The sequence below is a fragment of the Barbatula barbatula genome, assembly GCF_947034865.1.
Source record: "Barbatula barbatula genome assembly, chromosome: 19".
Taxonomy (NCBI): Eukaryota; Metazoa; Chordata; class Actinopteri; order Cypriniformes; family Nemacheilidae; genus Barbatula; species Barbatula barbatula.
This window is the reverse complement of record NC_136782.1, coordinates 17,169,098-17,192,101: the sequence shown is the minus strand read 5'-3', so window position 1 is coordinate 17,192,101 and position 23,004 is coordinate 17,169,098. Positions and strand designations below refer to the sequence as shown.

Sequence of the window (23,004 nt, the reverse complement as noted above, 5' to 3'; positions counted from 1 at the left end):
CATTGTAACACCAATTACTCTGTCATACTCTCAAAAATGTGTGCTGGTCTCAGACATGGTTTTCAAATGTTGTATGCATGCTAACAAAAGACCTAAATTGCTGTTCTTTCTGCAGACGGAGTGAATGAAACGCACTGTCTGTCACTCCGCATCTGTAAGCCGGTGCTATCACTCAATACATGAGGCATTATAATGTTCCTCTGGCCTTCACTTCTCAACGCCTCCTTCCTGCTTCTGTCTTTGAGGAGCTGTTGACAGTCAGGGCCAAACTGCATCCCGGCAGTCCCTTCCCGCAGGGCCTGGGTGTCGGGACTCGAGTCTGACAAGCCCTCCTTCTCCCACCTCCCAACCTCTCTCTCTCTCCCCCTCATCTTACTTGCTTCTTATTACTTGAGCTGAAATTGAAAGCCCTGAGTGTACAGGTCTGTCAGAATGGTCTTCCATGCTTGAGGGTTTGGAGATAAAAGAGATCTTGTCTATTGTGTGTTGCTGCCCGGTAGCCTACGCTGTATATGTGAAATGTGATAAGTGTTGGCATCGGACAGAGGAATTTGCAACACAGCAAACATTTGCATATGGTTTCTCCTGCACATAAACAGTACGCTGGGGTCTCAAAATATTATTTCCCATTTAAATGTATAAATGAATATGAATACATTTACATTTACATTTATTCATTTGGCAGACGCTTTTATCCAAAGCGACTTACAAGTAGTTTTTTTTTTTTTACAGTGACACATTACTGCAGAGCAATCAGGGGTAAGGTGCCTTGCTCAAGGGCACTTCAGTCATGACCTGCTGGCACTGAGATTAGAACTGGCAACCTTCTGATCACAAGCCCAACTCTCTAACCACCAGGCAATTTGGTGACAATACAAATATTAATTTGAGATGCATCGACAATAATCAGTTTTTGTTGATAAAAGCACATTTTCACACTATCGGCAATATTTTAAAAACAGCGGGGCTGTTTAAATTCTGTCAATGAAAAGAGAACAGGAAAATGCTATGAATTTGTGCCCTGTGTATAGAAAATCTGAAGAAACATCACCAGCTTGATGTTCAATATTAATTGTAATTATATAAATAAATGACATTCAGCAAGTTAAGAAATATTATTTTAATCTTCGGAATCGGCCTATAAAACTCTGAACAATCGGCATTAGCAAAAAAAATGTGAAGATTTTGCACCACACTAAACTTTGTAGAGTGCATTTTTGAGTTCTTTGTTTTTTTTCTGGCATTGTGCCTTGGAGCACAGCTGCATGTATCTCACCGGAGGAAGAGTTGAGCAGACGGTTATGTTGTGCATCTTCTCCTGCGAGACAGTTTAGGAAGCACTCCACACCTGCCCCCTTTGCCAACCCCCCTCCAGATAACGGAAGTTTAAGGCTGTGTAATGACTAGGAGGAACTTTGGAAGCCATGGAAAGAGAGACATGAAAGATATAAAGTGTCTCGGTCCCTCGAGTGGTTATGAGCAACTTCCTGAAGCCGTAAGCCATGTCCTGGCACGCATTCTAAATCACGCCTCGATTCATTTCTAATTTCTGTCTTCCAGCTATGTAATGTTGTAGGGGTGTTCAGTTTGTAGTTGTAAAACCTGAAGCCGTGGGATCCCTCTGGAATTTGCTATCGATTTTAAGATGGTGCTTTCTCAATTTATGAGGAAAAATATCGTGTGTGGATAACAATACTTTTATCAGAGATTTATCATTTTGTTCTGCAATAAAGTACAAACAGTCCGACCTCAAATGTGAATTTTGAAGCAACTCGGATCTTATTCAGTTGTAAAGAGTTTTGTTGAATGAAGTCGTCTTACCAACTTTGGTAGAACAATTATTTTGATCATTTTGACAACATATGCAGTCAAGTATAATAAACAATGAAACAAGTACAATGTATTCAAATGCATTTATGCAACAACACCCATTTTATCCAAAATGAGAAATCATTTATCAGAGAAATTTCTAGTACAGTATTTTTAGTATTTTGCACTTTTCTGACTGACGCCGGCACTCATTAACATGAGTAATGATCACAATTGGACTGAATAGCTCTAAGGAATAAAACTAATGAACGAAAATAGTTCGGACCCGTCAAAAGTTCCTTCCGTCATTAAATCAATTCATTTATTCATTATAAGTCTGTGCAGCTTGTTAAACACTGCATGTCTCTAACATTCATCTATTCATCTGTCGACGACTGTCGCACTTTTAAAATCCGTCCTCGTAACCTTGAGTTTCACAAGAAACCAAAGGGGATTTAGCGCATGCTTCAGACTGCGAAAGAGCCATCAGCAACTTCAGCCGTTCCCAGAGGATGAAAGTCAATCTGTCCTGGCTGGGAGTGTAACCTTCGTCCTGTAAATCAATGACACACACACTGACCGCCTCTTCAAGCCTCAAGACAGCAGTGTAGGCACCTTAGTCTGTTCAAGCTTCACAGAATTGACTGTGCGCTAGCGTATAAACATACATGCAGGCTTCGGAATGCCTATGGTTTTTTGCTTTGTTCTTCATTCTCGTAAATCACTTGATTTATGTGTTTTTACATGTTGTTGGAGCCGAGTCTGTTTGAGAACTTGTCCTGTAGATGTGAAAATCGACAGAGTTTAACAATCTCCGTTTGCAATAGTGCTTCCACTTTTCTTATAATTCAGGATCATACCGTATCGATGTAGGAAGTGTTGCATTCCTTATTAGTTTCGTAAATAAATTATCTGCTTTGGCAAAATGCAATCGCGATCTTAGTTCTGTGTCAGCCAACATAGTGCTTCAAAAGGGAGTGGTGGAGTGAACCGTTGGTGGCAATTCGTAACCTCACCACTAGATGCCGTTAAATGTCATACACTGGTCCTTTAAGATCCTTATTTTAGTTTTGGTTATGCACGTTGTGTTCGTTCACCACACCTTTCTGTCCACATATAAGCCTTTATTTCTCCAAAACCTGCCTACCTCTAACATAGCTCTGCATTTTCGAAGCTACGCCAAAGGTTTGTGTGGTAAAATGATCTTCCTCTTATTCACAGTCCATTTAATTCTGTTGTTTCATCCAGCTGTGCCGCCTGTCCTCTTCACACAGCCCCTAAAGTGAAGTGCTCTTTTTAGAAATGGCACTTGGATCACTACTGTTCAGTGAAAAGGTCACATACGTCCCAGAATGCATCAGTGTGGCACCACACAACACAGAAGTGGTGTTTCTGTTTGAACTGGCATTTCACGTCTCTGCATGAACACAGTTAAGGGTAAATGGGTAAATGTCGATTGAAGTTTGGTTCAGTACTCAGCAATATTCGATTTTAGAAAGTCAATTAGGAATTTTATATAAAAAATCTGTCATTTATTCACCGTCTTGTAAAATAATTATTAGACACAAAAGAAGATATTTTGAGAACTGTCTCAGTGGTTTTGAGTCATAAACAATGGAAGCCAAGGGGGCAATGTTGTTTGGTAAGGCATATTTTTTGTACAAGTTAAGGATTGCATGGGGTGAATAAATTATATTCAAATGATATTAAAAATAATTAAATTATATAAAAAAAATATGAAAATAAACAATATACTCAATTTGTAAAATGTCAATTTATCAATAATACATTTTCTTGAGTCAAGGATCCTAATTCAAGGGATTTAATCTGTTATATTTTTTCCCCAAATTCCATTAAATGTTTTCCTAAAATCCTTTTTTTTGTAAAACAATTTCTGGATTTCAGTTTTTTTACAATACAATATAAATATTTCGGCCCACATGAAAAATACTTCAGTATACTAGAGCATTTACTCATTAACTATAGTGAAACACCTAGATTCTACAGTGTGAGTAATGCGCAACTATGATTAATATAGACCAGCATCTCTCCAGTGCATTTTCTGTTTTCTATTATTTGTACATTTAGTACTAATACAATTTATTAAGTCGTGTTATAAAAGTATGGCTTTTAATAAAATCATATGGCCCTATATATATTTTGTGACTAAATTTAGTAAATGCTCAGTATACCCTGCAATTCGTCCAAATGTAAAACCATTGTACAACCCTAATTCTGTTACATCCAACCATCATCTTCCTTTACTACTCTCCAAGCGGTTGTCATGCATTTCTTTGCTTCTTTTCAGTATGTAAGTGCAGTAAGGTATTACACCGCCATAGATCTAATCCTGTGCTTTATTTCTAAATCTATTGACCGCTTCTAGAAACTGAGACCTCCGTTTGGTTTCACGCAAGGTCTTTGGTAGAGAGAGATGAATGGGTTGCTGGGTGGAGTTTTAGGGCAGACAGGGAATAAACTCGGCTTATACTGAATTAACTCGGGCTTTGTCAGTTTTATTAAAAGGTTTTTTCAGCCTCTAAAGTAAGACTGAAAGTAGATGTCATGGACCGCTCAAAACTTTGTTTAGAAAACTGTGCTCGGGGTTAAAAAAACAGTGCTGGTAAAAGAAGAGGCTGTTGTATATTCAGTACGTTGGGTTGTTTTGCAATTCATTCACTGAAATAAGAAACAAAGTTTAAGAGCATAAATATGCATTTTGACGGCAGTAGCAATAGCAGATTAACATTAGCTCTAATGAAACATTGTATTGCGTGTCCATTAGGGTTCACACACATTTGTAAAAACATTTGCATATCTAAATAGTGTTTATGGAGAGATGGGTTTTAATGTGGCTGAGATAATAAGAAGCAAATGATTGGAGCCAGTGCCATATTTCTGATCTTTTTACCCACAACATGTTGTTGAATCTTCTTTCAGATGTTTCAGTATTTCCTTTTAAAGTCCCTCCAAGAACACAGAAACTCCCTGTGAAGAGAGCTTTAAGATCTTCAGAATTTCTCTCGAGTTGAGTTTAGTACTAAACTGAGAAAACTTTTGAGTAGCTTAGGCGGAGTGTTCATGAGCCAGTTGTAGTACGAAAACGGCGTTTTAAAACTAAAACGATCCTCGTTTAAATTGCCGTTTCCACGTGCGTTTTAGAAAAATTCTGTGTTTACACTACACTACTGAAAACGCATGACCATTAAGACACGCTGCACCTGCGCAAACAAATGTAAATAGTTGTATTGTCATACAAAAGTTGGTTGTTGATGACAGCTGGTTACTGGTCACAGACTTACCAGTACAAAACGAATATGATGGCAAGGAAAAGCATGGCCGTCTTCGCATGTTATTCGTTTTGTCTGATTTCATCCCGCGCCACGCAGACCAATCGGATGACATCTCGGTACTGAGTCCGTTCGACACAGAAACTCAACCCCGGAGTTTTCAAATGGGGTCTGCAGCGTTTCCAAAGGTCTCTGCTTTCGGGGGTCGAAAACTCCAGAGGCGTATAAACACAGCATAAGTTGTGAAAGATCATCACAGGCAGTCTTATGGCTGTTTTCATATGCTTGACAAGTCAACAGCTGTTCAGATTGTATAAATTGGCATTCTCTCTCTAATTTAAATGAGAAGTCTTTCTTTTTACAAAAGATTTGTGACAAGTTAGTGATAGTGAGTTTGGCTTATTGCAGTGAATCAAATCTTTTGAATCAACTAAAGATTTGTTCACTGACTTTTATGGAGAACAATTTGATTATTATTTTTAACCTTTCGGTATCTACAAATCTACTCCAGAAAAGTAGTCGCACTCCCTTAAAAATAACAAATCTGTCGTCATGAATTCACCCTCATGTCATTCATGGTGTCCAGTGTTTGGTTACCTACATTCTTCAAAATATCTTTTGGGATTTGGGACAAACAAAACACGAACAAATAAGTAATGCTGTTCACACAAGCACATCCAGAAACAGGGGGCCGGGTTGGATCTCCCAAAAGGGGACGACCAGCTCACCACATACAAACTGTGAGCTATTAGCATGAGGCTCAAGAATCGGGCTCAGCTTTTATTCACTGTCCCCACTTATGTCCCCACTTACGCCTTTCTGAAAACAAGCTGTCATTATTCTGCCCGACGAGCCAGAAACACTGCGCATTGAGTCATGACAAACACAGTGCCACTTCTTTTGCCACGTCCTTCTCCACTTCCTTATCATCTTGAATCATTACATGCCCGTGTTGTTTTTCCGCTCTCAGTGTTCTCAATCTTGCCCCATACCAGCCTCCTCTTGAAGTCCCATTGAGATTCGCTCTTGTGCATTGCAGATAGAAAGATAACATTGTCTGGCTATGTCCAGCTTGTGTACATTGGCCGAAAAATATTTAATATAGAGACATATTGTCTCATAAATCTTGTTTAATGTTATCAGGGCAGATCAATACACAGTGGATTATCTGGGTTTAGCTCTTATTTATTTGAAAGCATTTGGGATTATCCTTTGATTAAATATAGGAATATAATACAGTTCATATAACAAAACATGGATCAAGGTCTTCAGATGTAAATGACAATTTGCACCTTATGAATGACTTTATGATTAAAATTAACAGGCATGTCAAAGTCAAAGCGATACAAAAACATTGAGGGCTTAAAGGGATCATTCACCTAAAGTCAAAATTCGGCAATTGTTATTCACCCTTGTGTCGTTCAAAAGAGTCTTTCATCTGTGTAACACAAAAGAAGATATTTTTAGAAATGTCTCCGTGGTTTTATAAAAAAAAATTTTTTTTGTAGATCAAAGAAAGTCGTACAGGTTTGTAATGACCTGAAGGTGAATAAATTATGAATGAGTTTTCATTTGTGGGTCAACTTTCCCTTTAAGCCCCCGAAGCTCACCCCAGTGCCACCCATTAAGGTTACCCAGGTAACGACGCCCATTTTACAATGATGCTCGCGTTCTTAAAAACCCTGCAAATTGTAATACCATAATTGCAAAATTTGTACCTTATGAAAGAATGATCCATTTTATTGGATTATAATATTGGATAGACATCATATGGGATTATATGTAACCTATCCTGCAGTGAAACTGAAGATGGTAAAAACTGACTTTCCTTTTTTTAAGAGGAGGAGAGTTTAGATCCAGTAATGTGGATTACATATACTATCGCTTACATGTAGTCAAACACTTGCTTGATCCTCTCGAAACCATTTGTGAGGCAGCTTTTCAATCAGAAAGCATTGAAAGACAGTATCGTTAAATAATTCTGTGTCCATCCGAGCCTTCTCTCTAATCCTCTTTTCATAATAAGCAGTGGTCAGGGATAAGACCTGACCTTGGTGCTTTGGAATGACACAGCCTTTTCCTGCTTATATAGAAAATCACAGGGTAAGGAGAGAAAAGGTTTCTTTTACTCATTTGTGTTATTTGAGAATGGCGTATAACTATCAGTTCTGTAACAGCGTTTTTTATTGATGCATCAATATGAGAGCAGTAACTTGGCAATCGGTCATATAAGTCACTGTATAAATGATTAATAATAATAATAATAATATTTAACTTAAGCAGCACTTTTCTCAAGCTTAAAACGCATTTCAACCAACATTAAAATAAAAAGTACATTATACACATGAAAAATCACACAATGATAAGAGTAAAGCATGTTGTCGAGCATCACTGTCTGCAGTAACTAGGCCACAAACACTGCCAGGTGGGCGGGACAATACAGTCAAGTGGGCGGGGTGGCACAGTTAGGTGGGCGTGGCAGTGTAGGTGGGCTGGGTGAAATGCTAGAAACCTAAAACTAGAAAACTAGAAAACAAGACTGGACGAAACAAAAGACAGACAGCTTGCGGCAGGGAAACGCAAACACAGTGGTTTTGCGATAAATAAATACTAGCTAAAACGCAGGAATTACTAGTGTTTCCACATGATAAATACTAGCGGGAGGGCATCTAACCTACATTTAAATCCTTTGTGATTCATAAATGCGAAAGTGAGGTTGGTTTATCCTTTCGGCGTCAACCCAGTTTGAATGTAATAGGATTAAACCCTAAATTACAGGATTTCATTTTTGTGTGCCAGTGTTCTGCAGGCATATAGAGAATACTGACCTTCACGAATTCCCCCTCCCTGGTGTGATAGCAATAAGAATGTGATACACTTAAAAACGGAGGAAACGCTTGCCTCTCGGTGAGTTCGTCCTCTAAAATGTTCAAAGAATGTTAAATGCCTTACAAAACCAAGCCTAGGGGAGCTGAGAGGTGGAGTGAATACACAGGATTTATGGGTGAGACTCTGCACTGACAGGTGGAAGACCATCTCTTTATTAACATGAAAATGTCTGTTTACCTTATTTCATTTTTCAGTACGATAGCTTCAGTCTGCGCGTATTTGACCATTTTAACGGACTTTACAGTTGATTTCAATTTAGTATTTTACATTTTAATCCGTATTTACATTACACCAGCTCATCAAAATAAGCAATTACATTCTATTTTATAAGTTACTCTATTGACTCAACCACTTAACCAACATTTTAAATAAGTTGATAAGTAAACTTTGTCATTGTCTTTGCATACCTCATTGGTCATTGCAGGAAAAAACACTTGTCTATATAGTGAAACACTCAAAGGTATAAAAGTCCAATGTAAAAGCAAAAAGTAACAATTTAACCCATAACTGCTAAGTGTATCCCATTAGTCTTTGTGAATGGGGGGGCCAAGAGGGTAGGGGACTTAAGCCAGCCTGTAAGGGAATGACCTCACCAGCCATTATAAGTGCAGTCAATAGAGCATGGCTCAACTCCCAAGACTCAACCTGACCTTTAGCCGCGAGCACACTTTATTTCTCACTCCCCGTCTCCTCGAACCACACGTAAATAAGACGAGCTGAATCGGTGGATTCCCGACAGCTCCTCCTCACAAGTGTGCATGAAAAACGTCCTTTTGTGTCCCAGGAAGTGAGCAATGTTTGCCATCGAAATGGTTGCCACAACAACCTTGCCTGGCAATTTGGAAACGAAAAGAAGAGAGAGAGAGGAGAGAGGAGAGAGGGAGGCAGGGAGGCATCAGATTTTTCTCCTGAGAAACAGTCCCTGGTAATGTCACATGTGTTCAAAAGAGTTCTCAACAGTGACTTACTGTGCTCGTGTTTGCCATAATGCTAAAATCTGCAGTCAGACATTTCTAATCAGATTTTTCTGAGACAAAATTTTGTGAGCTATACTAAACGCATTTATTTTGTATGATTACTTTAATATTTGTTTCATTTGGTTAAGTTTAAGAGACAATCTGACACAAAAGCTGAAAGAACTTCTCTACTAAATTCTCTTGAGCTATGAAAAATTAATTTGAGATATTTTTTTTACTGGGCTGGACATCTACATATTTAATTTTGTCTAGTGTTCTGTAGCAAGAATGAAGTAAACCAACATTAAACCAGAAGGTCAAATCAATAGATTAAGCAATTTTCACAAAAATCACCCTGAAAACACAAAATTACATCCATTTTCTCCTGTTCAATAACAACACATTCTTCCATGGTAACCACAGTTGGTTCTTAAAATAGACACAGACATGCCACTGTTCCATGGTGATATCTAACTGGCTGATCTTGTGCTCGATGATCTCTGATGGCGAGGGAGTGATGGTGGGCATCATGGGCCCCTCTCTCTCTACAGTGACCAAATAAGGACGGTCTGCAGAGTGGCTGCTGATAGGAAACAAGGGGAAGAGAGTTGGCACAGCTAGGTCTGAGCAGAGCCTCTCATTTATAAAACATTTGTCAATCAAATGCCAAGGTCACGCTCATTATATTCTGTACTAACAACAGAATCTGTGCGAGCAGAGGACTTTTATTCTATATGTCCGTACATACAGCTGGAAACATTAAGAGACCATTCAAATTTTTCTTTTAATTTTTTAAAAGCATTTCATTTCATTTAAAGCATTGCAAGATTGTATTGTGTCCATTCCAGTCCAGCGTCTGTTGACTTTGAACAAAATCAAACCTCAGGAGTGACAATGTCATTCAACAGCAATAGGAAAGACTGACAGCATAACACAAGAAAAATCCACATCACATAAAATATTATATTAAAATAAACGTTTCCTAATAGCATGTACACATATTACTGTATTTCTTAAAGGTGAATATGAACTTGGTTTTTTTTGCAGTATTTGAGGTCTGCAAAAACACAGGGCATTGTTTTCTGAAAAAAAACAAAAAATTTATGGAAATTTATGAGAAATGTTGTTAGTAGTTCACGTAATGAAATTAAAATGTTTTTTTTACCCAAACACATAACTATAAATTTAATTTTTACTGCGGCTGTATGTACGGATCTTAATCACAAGGTATCTGCTTTAATGTTTGCAAATTTTTTTGTAGACAAAAAGATTATCAATTTCTTTCATTAAAACAAAAATGTTATTTAAAAAAATATTTATTTAAATCGACGACTTCGGCCAAACAATAAAGAGAAAGCGACCAATAAGAGAAATCATTTGGGAACTTACTGTTTAAAAAGCTTCTCCAGGTGAGACCTCAAGTCGCTGAATGATAAAATGCCAAGAGACGATTTAGGAAATTCTAGCCAAAGATTGGCAATTTAGAAAATAAAAAAATATAACATTAATCTGGATGCTTTTGTTTGCAACATAATAACCACAGTGTGCTTTACTTTATAGTTTTGATGAGTTTACTTTCATTCTAAAAGGTGGGAAAAATATAGTAAATAAAGAAACAGTGTTTCAAACTTTTCACCCATAGAAGAATGCCTTCTGTTTTTTTCTGATGTTGTTTATCAAGTAGTGGTTCCACTTTTCTGAAGGTGTTTCTACAAAATGCACCAGACCGAGTCCTATTATGCCTCAAGAAAATGGGAGCTTGAGAAAATATTGGATGCCATTGGTGTTAACAAATCCCCCGCTTTACAACGCAACCTTCAGTTATAGATTAACTGGGAGGTTTTCCTTAAGCTCTTTGAAGTCGGGTTATTCAGCTGAAACACAATCTCACCCCTTATACCTGAACTGCGGGCCAGATCTAGTACAAGGACATGCGATGATGTGCCTACCGTGTGTTTGTTGTATGTTAAATATGTTTGACTTTTATGTTACATCTATGAGTATTAAAATAAAGCGATAGGTGGTCTTTCAGTTTGAACCACACACGTCAAGGAATACAGCATGGGTAAAGAAAAAGGTCACGTGTGATTGCTAGTGATTAAGGTTGTGCGGTATAATGAAAATTGAATAAATGTACTTTTGTTGCATGTTTTAGACCAAAGCTCAGTGGGAGATTCAACCTCTGCAATTGGTCCCTGCGGCTAAGTTTAGTTTGTTTGGATTGGTGTTTTTCAAGCTGACAGGCACAATGGTACTCTTAACTCGATGGACTTCCAATAGCGTACAGTATACTTACAGCTCGATCACATAGGCGTATGCACAAGGAAACCCATAAACACGTCTCCTTAGTCTGAACAAAACATAGCACAAAATGATTTTACCAGTTTCGAAGAATGAGGAACATTTCAGTTGAGGCGAATTGAGTTTACTTTGTTACCTCTAGACAAACAATTTCTAAACTCTTTTTAACTCTTTGCACATCCAAAGTGAAACATGTTGATTCGCCATGTCTCCTACAACAGGCTGCATTCTACGAATCTCAAATTCTCTTTCATCAAAAGTTGCAGACGACGCCAATTATTCTGCAAAATGTCGGACTTTGAAGAGTAGCCCGGTACTCCACCTCAGATCTGAATCTTCTGTCTTATTTAGTCCGTTTCTTCTCTCTGACAGGCCATCATGGAGCTAATTGTCTTTCAGTTTGAAGTTGTTTTTTCGTCGGGGTTCATAAAAGCACCTCTCACAAACCCTTCACATAAAACTGTATCAAAACTGTCTCTTTGCGTTGATCTGGGTTTGTCCAGGTGAGATCCGAGGTGTATTCATGTAGCTCTCTCAGAATTCTTTTAGGTTTTTTAATTGCAGCTTTCTCAAAACCAATTTCAAGTCTTTGAAATGATGTGTTTGTGGGTAAGGAAATGTATCGAGTGATATTGATTCCTGACTCTGTCGGACTGCACAAAGAAAGATGTGAACAGGTGCCACGCACACCCCTTTCCTTGATGCACCCCGGCACACACATTCACACAAACTATAAACCAATGGGACGTGCGTGTCTCGCCCTTTGAATGAAAGGGAAATGGTGTGCGCTGGACGTAACAGGTTTACCGAGCATGACAACTGGGCAGTGGAGGATAGAGAGGAGGGGTGGGTATGACTTGTCTAGCGTTGCCAAAAGCAAACAGCCGCAGTTTAACTCGATAGCAGGTACAAAGGAACCAGAACATTAAACGTCTCTTTCTTTTACTTACTTCCTGTCTGTCTTTTACTTTATCGTAAAATGCCAGCCAAACTAAATATTGATTATATATGTTTCTCATACACTGTATTCAATATAGGATCACATTTTTTGTGTGTTGGCCAGTAGGGGACATTGTGTGTGTGCGTGATTTCCTATTTAAACAGATTGTTGCAGCAAATCATTTCTACACACAATCGGATTTATATTACCTTTTATGTCTGAGTAAGTCTCTAAGAATTTTCTCAGACGGATGTTATTTGATTCTTAGAGAATTCCTATTCTGTCTTATTCTTTGGGGTCCTTTAGAATTGCTTTCAAACTTCGTGCACATTCCTATGGGATCTTTAGACTAGAAATGACTATTAAGTGGGGGCATTCTCATTCAAGAGCATTTTATTATAAAGAAATGTTTATGCCCCTGAGCGCAAGATAATCTCATCCATATCTTTGTTTTAGTAATTAAATATTGTATATTGTATATATAAATACCTATTTCAGTTTTTTTTGCAGACTTTGACGTGTGTTTGCATGTCCACATTTGCATTCCTTCACGGGACGAATTGTGTGCGTGTGTGGGTGTGTGTTTGATGTCGGTGTGTGGTTGTCTTTGTGTGCTGATTGTAAGTGGTTGGGACGCCCTGCTAGGGCAAGCCCTCACTTTGAATCCAACTTCAAACGCGGACGATAAAACAGACTAACTCAGATAGGAAGCAGACAAACCTTTTTTATTTTAATTAGAAATGGAGCAATTAGACCTGCGCTTCCACCTCACCGCCGCATCTGTAATTTTGACTGATATCACACTGTTCGTGTTGAGATGAATAAGATGCCCATCTGAATTGGAGGAGTCAGCTCCATTAAACCTCAGTGGGCCATATTAAAGCTATTACTTCAAAGAAAAAGCCTTCTTCTAAAAATGGATAAAGTCGAACTTTGTGAGGGTTTGCTTGGATTGTTATCCAATATAGTCCAATACAGTATACAACGTAGATAAACTAAAACCAGAAAGCAAACTTTTGATATCTTGCATACCATTACTGTGGGGTTTGAGCTAAATGTTACTTGAAAAGTAATCTACTTTGTTCTTTTAAGGGAACATTCATTGCCATGAAACCTCATAAGTGACCAACTTGAAATGTCTTACATTCTCACCAACCTTGTGGCCCACTTGATCACAATTGTTTTTTAATAAAGTTTTACATTATCACATTATTGGTATACGAGTTGGTTACTCTAATATATTGAAAAACAGACACCACATACAAATATTGAGTAAAATACAGATTTATTTTCTTTAGGTGGCAACAAGCTAAAAAACCAACAGTTCAGACTAAACTGGGCTTGGATTTCTCTGGAGATGGAGTATTATCAGGTGGATGAAGAATCCAAGTTTCTGGAGGTGACTTTGAGAAGAAGAGGCTACCTCGGCGAGACATCATTTGTTAGTAAGTGTTGTTAAGAATACCTTCTTTCCATCGTGCTGCAGTTATACAACTGTGTCCGTCTGTTTTGGACTTTTTGAACCTCTGTAGATGTTGCACCTCATGTCATCAGATTTGCTCCTTTGATTTGCGTCATGACATGGCCACATGTCTAATGAAATGGAGAATTTCTCTGACTCACAACAGTGCAGCGTGAAATTAAGAACACCCACACGTCTCCGTTGCTGGTCCCCAAAAGGGCAAAGCTGGATAAACCACACTCAGCAGAGAGCGGACCTCTCCGGGGAAAGGTCATAGTTTAGATTACCAATACTCATCGCTGCAGAAAACAAATAAATGGAGGAACATATGTTCATAAAGAATCGATTGATGAGGTTTTAATCATTCAATTTTAACCTTTACTGTATATGTAATAGTTTTTTCTTATCTGTGAGTCTGGAGTAACCAGAATCAAGCCCTCAGAGAACCTTAGACAGAGTAAGAGGAGTTAACCTGGTTAACAAAGTTCAGTCTGGATTGTGTTTATGTTCTCTGTTTAACAGTGTTTTGTTTGTTAAATAAGTCAGTATGAGTGCAGGTGGGTAAAAATACACTTTATTTAATACAATTATTGTTTGCTGTAAATCATTATTTTTAGTCATCCTGTATATTCATCACTGGGAGTTTTTTCAATTTCCTGAAAAACTGTGAATTTGTACATCCAAGGTTTCAGAAGGACAGCGACAATATAGAAATTCTTAAATGTTTGTGTTGTTTAGTTTTTACTTCTGTTTCCAATAAAACGAAGAAATCTGAGCACACTATAAAAAATGATATGGTAATGTGTTAAAATTATTAAATATTTTAATAAATAATACAATTTGAATACACAATATTTTATTGATATCTTTCATATTTAATAAAAGTAAACATTGATTTTTACATGTCTTGATTATTATGCAACTCGTGTGAAAATTATTACAGAATAGAGTCTTGATAACTTACAGGTGGGCCAGACATAGAAGTTCAACCCTCAACCGTCAGTTATGTAGAATGAGAAAACCAATGTTAGCCATCCGCATTAAAATGTACAGATTCACACTAAAAAACCTCCACAAGTTCTCATCATAAAGATAAATCTCCATTGACACGCTGAGCCTGTATTCCTGCGCTCACCTCAGTTCTGGTCCTGGACTGTCAGTTAAATGAGATGCTGGCCTGCTGCTCGCTGGGCCTCAGAAACCTTCCTGTATTGAAATGAAGTTATGAGGAAGTCTTTGAAATGATGATTTTTATTCAATTATTATTTGGATTTTTTACTGTCTCCCTCAGTTTCTCTTCAAGAGCTGATGTTCTCAGAATAAATTGCATTTTATACTGGCACGTATGCAGACAGGACATGACAGAACTTCTCCTAGTTTGCGTTGAACCTCTAATATCAAAGGGCTTCCGTCTAAGTTTGCTTCAAAGCAAACATTGTTTTCCTTTGGCAACCCAATTCCGCCTCCTTTGCCAAAGCACATCAGTAGGACTGGCAGAGTTCACGTTTCCGTAGTAACCCTCCTCATCCTGTCTGTTTCTATTGATTTCTTCATGTTTTACTCTACTTAAAATTGAATATTTATTTATGGGTTATGTTAATCCCTTCATTTTTTGCGATTGACCTTTGAGATTCCTGCCTGTGAGGTTTTCCAGGAACCTCTGGTTACTCTCAAACCGACAGAGCCACTCTGTCACCCCCACCGTGAAACCGCTTTTACAATAAAACCCTCGTTGACCTGCTGGTCAAAGATAACCACCTGTGGGGCTATACTGTATGTCACGCTGGGATGAGCGTCTCATCTTCTCAGTGATGTTGAAGGACTAGTTTTCAGAGTACTTTCTCTTCCACAGAATGACACACAGCGATCTCTTTGAAGGCACACTGCCTTTATTACAGAATGGTTGCGTCACATGTGTTGCAATATTGACTTTTAACAGAAAGCCCTCTTCTGATTTATGGAAACATGGAAGAGGTGATGCAGTATTAACAAGTTTGTCAATCATTTGAAAGGGGTCTTCATTTGCTAGCACACTAAAAGCAGTTTGTTGAAATTCTTTCTTGGCATTAAAATCTGTTAAAACGCTTTTTTAACAGTATGTACTGTATTTACTTGTGTACTGTATTTAGTCAGGTTTATGTCGTTGAGGTGTTACCCTTCAAAGCAAAAGTTGAGGATCTTCGCATTTTACTAATATATAAAGTATTAGCATTTACCATAGTATTCAATTCACTGCACATACATAGTTTTCCATTGTATAGGTTTAGCATGGTTTTCAAAACCATGGTTATTTTGTGGTTATCATGGTATTACTACAGTAACCGTGGGACAAATATTTCAAATATAAGATTAAACTAAATATAGAGAAAGTATAAGAAAAAGCCATATAGATCAAATATATGTGGAAATGAAGGAATGTCAACTTAACAGCACCATGCAATGTGCAGTGTATGCAGTTTGAGCAATGTGCTATGAGCTATATTCTTTGAGATATATTTCGTTTTACATCAAATTTACCCATAATTCTATTTGTTTAATTTTAAGGTATCGGGACCGAAGATGGCACTGCTGAAAAGGAGAAAGATTTCAGAGGAAAGGCCCAGAAGCAAGTCCAGTTTAACCCGGGTCAAACCACTGCCACCTGGAAGGTGCGCATCTTGTCGGACAGCCTGTATGAGCAGTCCGAGAACTTCCAGATTCTTCTGTCGGAGCCTGTCATGGGTGCACTGGAGTTTCCAGAGGCAGCGACGGTGGAAATTGTTGACCCTGAGGACGGTGAGCTCACAGAAAAAAAAAACAGGTTTAAGGTGCTAGGAACGGGTTATGATGCCAACAGAACTTAGTATGGGGAGTTGAAAGTCAAAAAGCCAGACTTCTTTAAACAAACTTTTAAGAAACATTGCTAAAATGTTTACGTCATATTTTTATCATCAACCAGTTATCAAAACTGAAACATAAAACGACTTATTCCGACTTTATTACAAATTTATTTTATTTCATATTTACAGGATATTTCAAGTCAAACCTTTTCCGAATAAACTGCACTGATGATTTATTCAAAATAAGACCTGAAACATATTAAAAACATAAATATTAACCCACAAGCACTGCACATTTTGGATGTCTTTCTTATCAAACACACCTGATGAACCTATAAGAGGTCCATGAACTGAAGTGGGAGTTTTAGATAAGAGAGAGAAGTGCATACAGAGCGTTTGGTGTTGGAGGCAGTAAACGTCATAAAAATAACTTGAGTATGAGACAAAGTAATGCAACCAGACAAAGTCTGAAAAGATTGAGAGATTGTGGCGGTGGGGGCGGTCTTCACATCTGTCAACCTTCTGTACGTTGTAATCATGGCGTAATATCTCCAAAACATCTGAATAACATCCTGTTACATGATCCTGTCAAAACAGATGAGATGAGACGAGTCTAGCGTATTTTTGGCAGGATCTACGGATGATTTAGAAAGGAGCGATGTTTATTTTGTGAGAGCTGGCTTACTGAAGTCAGTGACCCAAGACACTTTATCCGGTAGTTTATCGATTAACAACGCATTGTCTATGCTAAGCAATCTCACAACCGATTTCCTTTAAACCATTTCAGTTTTGAGTAATGGCTTTAAACGGACAAGGCTCATTTCATGCTGATGAACAAATCAAATCGAGCTTTTAAACACATTACATTTTTTGCTTATGGAAGATTAAAGTGTAAATATTTTGTGATTTCTAAGGTCCTACTTTGGTTTTTGGAGTGTCCAACAACAAGTTTACGTACATACAGGTGTAAAAACACTTACATTTTCTAATAATAAGCAGTTATTATTACCTTTCTTTTTGATTGACTCTCAAATTATTCATTCGGCAAATCATCTGTCTAATCTTCTCCTGTCTGTCAGCCCAGTCTGATCTGATTGGTCAGAAGGTCTAGTCTGCTGTGATTGGTCTACCACGTGCAGGCATTACATAGTCACGCAAATCCGACCCGGAACTGAAATTAGAACGACAGAAGACTCGCTCGCATAATTCAGATTCGCCACCTTTTTTCCCAAGCCAATAACTTTGTTATTCGTTCACTTTTAGCTTTACAACTTCACTGCTTACATAAAAAAGAGGACATTTCATGCAGTGTGTAATGTTAAGACTACTTTAAGGATATTGTAATATTTCCTCTTTAAAGAAATAGTTAACCCAAATATAAAAACCCTCCTGTCATTGAAACCCTGTACATTACACTTTCTTCTGTGGAACACGAAAGAAGATATTTTAAGAAACGTCTTTCTGTTTTTGTGTCCATTCACATTCTTAAGAGTTAAATCTGATAAATATGACTTATTAAGGCCTTATACAAATAAAGTTTTTAAAGATCCAACAGAAAAGAAATCTCACTTACTTGCTCAACCACATATCCTTCCAAAATTTTGTGAAGGTCACGTCACATATGACTGAAGCGGATTAATTTAATTGACACGGTGACTGTGAAGTCGGCGAATGTTATAAACGTACAAACGCATGTGATGTTGTTGAATGCCCAGTGGTATTACCTTTCATGCCGCGTTCAATGCTTGCAGTGCTGCTGGGCTTCCTGGCATTGTTTTTGCCACTGGCTGAATAAAATATTCTCTGACTTTGCGGATAAGGATTTTCATTTTTATCAGTCGCGCCACAAACAGACAGAAGCTGAGGATTACTTCTCATGAAACTCGGGGAGGGTTTGAATTCTCTCATATTACTTAACAATTCTGAGTCCTTTTGAGATCAGTCTTGCATCAAAAATACACAGCACAAATGCATTTTGAGAGATTCAAAACCTTGCTGTCAGTGGACGTCAAATTTCAAGATGACCTTTAGAACTTTAGTTGCTTGTCAGAATCATAGCTGAATCCACCTGGATCCCTGAAGCCTTCTCTCTCTTTTAAAACGTCTTATCTTAAAAATGTCTTCAAACGTGATGGTTTATGATTTGCTTAATGTTCATTAATGTTGATATTAAAGTATTTTCTCTCTAGAATCCACAGTGTTCGTCCCTTCAGCTGTGTACTCGGTTGAGGAAGATATCGGAGAACTTCTGATTCCCGTGCGAAGGTCTGGAGATGTCAACGAGGAACTCATGGTTATCTGCTTTACACAACAAGGTATGTAACTTTTAAGATTGGTGTGGAACATATCACAGCACTTGTTACTCAGTTGCTGATGGTTTTAGAGGAATAAACATTCTTATTTGAGAGAACCTGAATGGAAAGCTTTATCTTCAGCAGAGGCGGACAGAGTACACAGCTTCATTACTTGAGTAAAAGTACAGATACCCCTTGCTAAATTTTACTCAAGTACAAGTAAAAGTACTACAGTCAGATGTGTACTTAAGTAAAAGTACTGAAGTACATGTTTTTAAAAGTACTTGAGTATCAAGAGTACAAGAGTACATTTTCTAAATATTGCATTACTACTGCCACAGTGCTTACATTTATGTACAGAAAAGTCCTACATGGAGTTATGAAAAATGTTAATACCTTGGAGAATGTAAAAGGAATTTAAAGTAAAATCAAGTAATTTTAATATTTTTACCATGTTGCTTTATTTAACATTTCTCACTTGCCAACAAGGCAATAGCACAATGGCAACGCTCTGACAAACCTCTGCTAGAGGTTTAATGGATTTTTGCACCCACATTTGAACCAAACCGTTTTAAACAGACCGCATACTCAAGAACATCAAAAAAAAATTACAGATAGCGTTTTACATTATAAATGAAATACAATAATAATAGTGTAAATTATTAGATTTATTAAAATAATTAAATGGATGCCAACTAATTGGGAAAATAAAGACCTCCCCACTACCCCTAACCTCACACTTGATTCCAAAACCACTGTTAGGCATTTTGTAAGCAGTTTCTTTATTTTATTGAAAATAAATGCCTGTATATGATCTTAAATGTGGAAAATGCAGACAAACGAGTTTAGCCAAAAAGAGCTTCGAACCAACATTACGATGATGCCACGTCAAAACTACATATCTTCGGTCTTACCGACTACGTCAATGAAGCTAGGGTGACTTAACGGTGTTTATACATTCTTAAATACACATGCTTCCGACGCCTATGCTACATGTACACATCAGTGTAAAGTAGTTTAATTATCTTTAATGAGTCTCATTATGCACACGTAATTGGTTTCAACAATGTTTTCTGAACGCTATAGGGATATACGCAAACGCCACCCCTGAAATCAATAAACCTAAACCAGCAAAGAAGGCAATATAGCAATGTTCTGACACACCTCTGAACCTGACCGTGTTATACACGCAGCATAGAGCAAAGAAGAGAAAATAATAATAATCAATAATCAGCTGACCGGTCGCGATGTTTTCAAGTCAAAAAAATATGTTATATTTAGCATTTTATATGACGCTATTGGCTACCATTCCCTTGCCTTTATTCTTTATTCATATAAAAATACCCCCAAATCGCATGAAAATAACACACAAAACACATATTCTTCAATCGTGCATTTATTAGCTTCTTGTTTTGGTGAAGAAATGTCACTTTAGCTTTATCACGGATGTCCTGAATGAGGAAGTGTATAGGACGTGTCATGCAGATGTGAGATGATTGACAGCTGCACAGCAAATGATAGAGCTCTGAGGTCTGGGTGATTGTTGCTGATAGGCTGTCCCAATAAGTGGCGCCTGCACAATCCAATCACGTTTGAGAGGGAAAAAACTAATTGGTGGTTTCCGAGATTTTTATTTTTTCCTTTTTAGAAGTAACAGGTACTTACGGTTATGGATAGAAATGTAGCGGAGTAAAGAGTACAATATTTGCCTCTCAAATGTACTTGAGTAAAGTCATGAGTACTCCCCAAAAATGATACTCGAGTAAAGTACAGATCCCTCAAAATTGTACTTAAGTACTGTACTCGAGTAAATGTACTCCGTTACTGTCCGGCTCTGATCTTCAGTTTATATTTATCTGAACAGGTACGGCTAAGGGAACGGTCCCCACCACGGTGCTGTCCTATTCTGACTACATTTCCCGACCAGAGGAACACCACAGCGTGCTGCGGTTCGATAAAGGCGAGACAGAGAAGCCCTGCCGTGTGCTCATCATCGATGACTCGCTCTATGAGCCAGAGGAAAGCTTTAATGTCACCCTCAGCATGCCCATGGGCGGCCGACTGGGACAGGAGTTTTTCACCACAAGAGTCACCATATTGCCCAATGCAGACGATGGTGAGAGGCTTCCGTTTTGTGTCTATAAAATGATGACTATAAAAATTATTTTCTTGTTTTTGAACGGTTGGGAACAAACCTAAACATGTCTAAAACAAGATACAGTTACTTAAAAAGAAAGGATAGCTTTTCTTCTTTTAGGAGTGTATTAAGAATGTTGTAATACCAGGTTAGAAAATAAATAGGTGACCGTGAGATGTAGGTTGATATTAAGGGTATGATGTCAAGCATGATGTCCACTGAGATTTTGCGGTTCATGGTGAAAATGAAATTGCAACGGGATGTAACAGTTGCAGGACTTTTTCAATGAACTCACACAAACGTATCTTTATCCAGGAGTGTTTGGACCGTTGCACGCCAAAAATCTGCACTTTTAAAAACTATTTTAAATATATTGATGACTTTTCTGACGAATTGACCGATTCTTTTAAAACTTTAGGGCAGTTGTGGTCCAAGTTGAGAAGGTTCAACTTTTTTGTCAGGTGTTGAAATTTGAAGTGGCAGCGGGGAGGCTTTGTTTAAACAAAGTCCCATAGCGACCCAGCTTCACACAGAATGTTTCATCTAAATTTATGGGATTTATTGAGCACCACAGCAAACCTTGAAACGGTTTTCCAGCCATAATTCATGAAGTATAGAAAGTAAAGAGTGCAGAAATCTCACCTTAGGGTGGAGAGAATGGATTATTTTGTCTGTAGATAGATGGGTATTGTTCCAATATGCTCTTTTGAATTTTTCTTTTTGACGCTTGAAAAAGCAACCTCTGAACCTCTCGGAGTAAAGTTTGCTATGCATCAACAAACTCAGATTTTTTTGTAGGGAGAAAGAGAGTGCTTGTCACATTTAATAGGTCATAATGCACCTGAACATTTACGCTTTGTTGTCATTTGCTGACACTAACACGTTTCAAAAGCCCTATTCCAACTTGGCATGCTTGATATCGCACTACTGCTTTGAAATCAAACATAATTGGTTCTTGTCGTACAAACTCGCCAGCCCTACTAAGGTTTATATCATTTTACACAAAGTGAGTAGCAACGATTGCCAGAACATATATAACACATCCTGTTTTATATAAAAAAGTCGTGTTCATTCGCTTGCGTATTTGTGTATCTGCCCTGGAAAGCAGCCTTATCGCTAATCTCCAGGCGTAGTTACAGGTGCCGTTCCTAATCATATCTCACCATGGTGCCTCTTTGTTCAGCAACACCTCCGGGCCTCCCCTCTCCTCACAGCTGGCCAGCTATCTCCTGATGCCGATGCTTATCCGGCACTGATAGGGTAGACTGGAGGTAAAAGATCCAACAAAACCTGCTGATTTTACCCACATGAACCTGAATCCATTGTAAAGAAAGATCCTTGAGATTTTGGGAGGTCCTAGATCTGCCGGCATTTATGCACACACACTCATAGAGCCCTAACACGATTGTTGCTTGTCAGACTGTGCTTACATGATTTTAGCTGTAAGCCATATCACATCGTGGGATTTCAGTTGTCATTAATGTCAGATTGTATGACAGTCAAGACTTGTTAAAAACGACACATGGAATGATATGCCACACTGCCAGGACTGTACCTCGAAACATTTGACACTGGCATAATTTTATCGAAGGAAATATTTCATGCTATTGGTTAAAGCGGCCAAATCATACAGAGCTTCCGCATGAAACCGCTCCATCTATCAATTTCAAATCATCACCCAAATGCAACTAACAGACAAACACAGCTGAACTTCGCGGACGTAGTTCTCTCTCTCTCTCCTGCACACAAGTGAAAGTGACTTGTGCGCATTCTCCTTCTCCCGCTCTCCTTGGTTGATGCGTGGGCGAGCCGCATGCTTCTCTGAGAGAATTGTCCAATAAGAGACTAAGAAAAGTTGTTACGTAACAATTTTTCATGTTCGAAAAAAACTTTCAGAAACCTGTACAAACGTTGGTGGAGTGTATCAAGCACAGAAATACTACGTCATACGTCCAACTCGTTTTTTTGACAAGTTGACGATTTTAAGCATGAGAAGACAACCTGTTTAACATTGTAAGTAAGTCAAATGCATGAAACACCATTGCAGGGCCACTTTAAACTAGTATAAACAATAAGATTTTGGTTCAAGTTGCCCAGTTCTGTTCAT

At 38.1% G+C, this 23,004-nt stretch overlaps 1 protein-coding gene across 1 annotated transcript in view; it reads left to right on the top strand.

Moving 5' to 3' along the window:
• The window catches only part of frem2b (FRAS1 related extracellular matrix 2b), a 66,488-nt gene that overhangs the window by 18,680 nt on the left and 24,804 nt on the right, over positions 1 to 23,004 (top strand). Inside the window, exons 3-6 of the mRNA XM_079481919.1 lie at positions 13,484 to 13,630; positions 16,192 to 16,422; positions 18,656 to 18,781; positions 20,625 to 20,876. Coding sequence (XP_079338045.1) covers positions 13,484 to 13,630; positions 16,192 to 16,422; positions 18,656 to 18,781; positions 20,625 to 20,876 — 756 coding nt within the window. The remainder of the gene's footprint in view (positions 1 to 13,483; positions 13,631 to 16,191; positions 16,423 to 18,655; positions 18,782 to 20,624; positions 20,877 to 23,004) is intronic.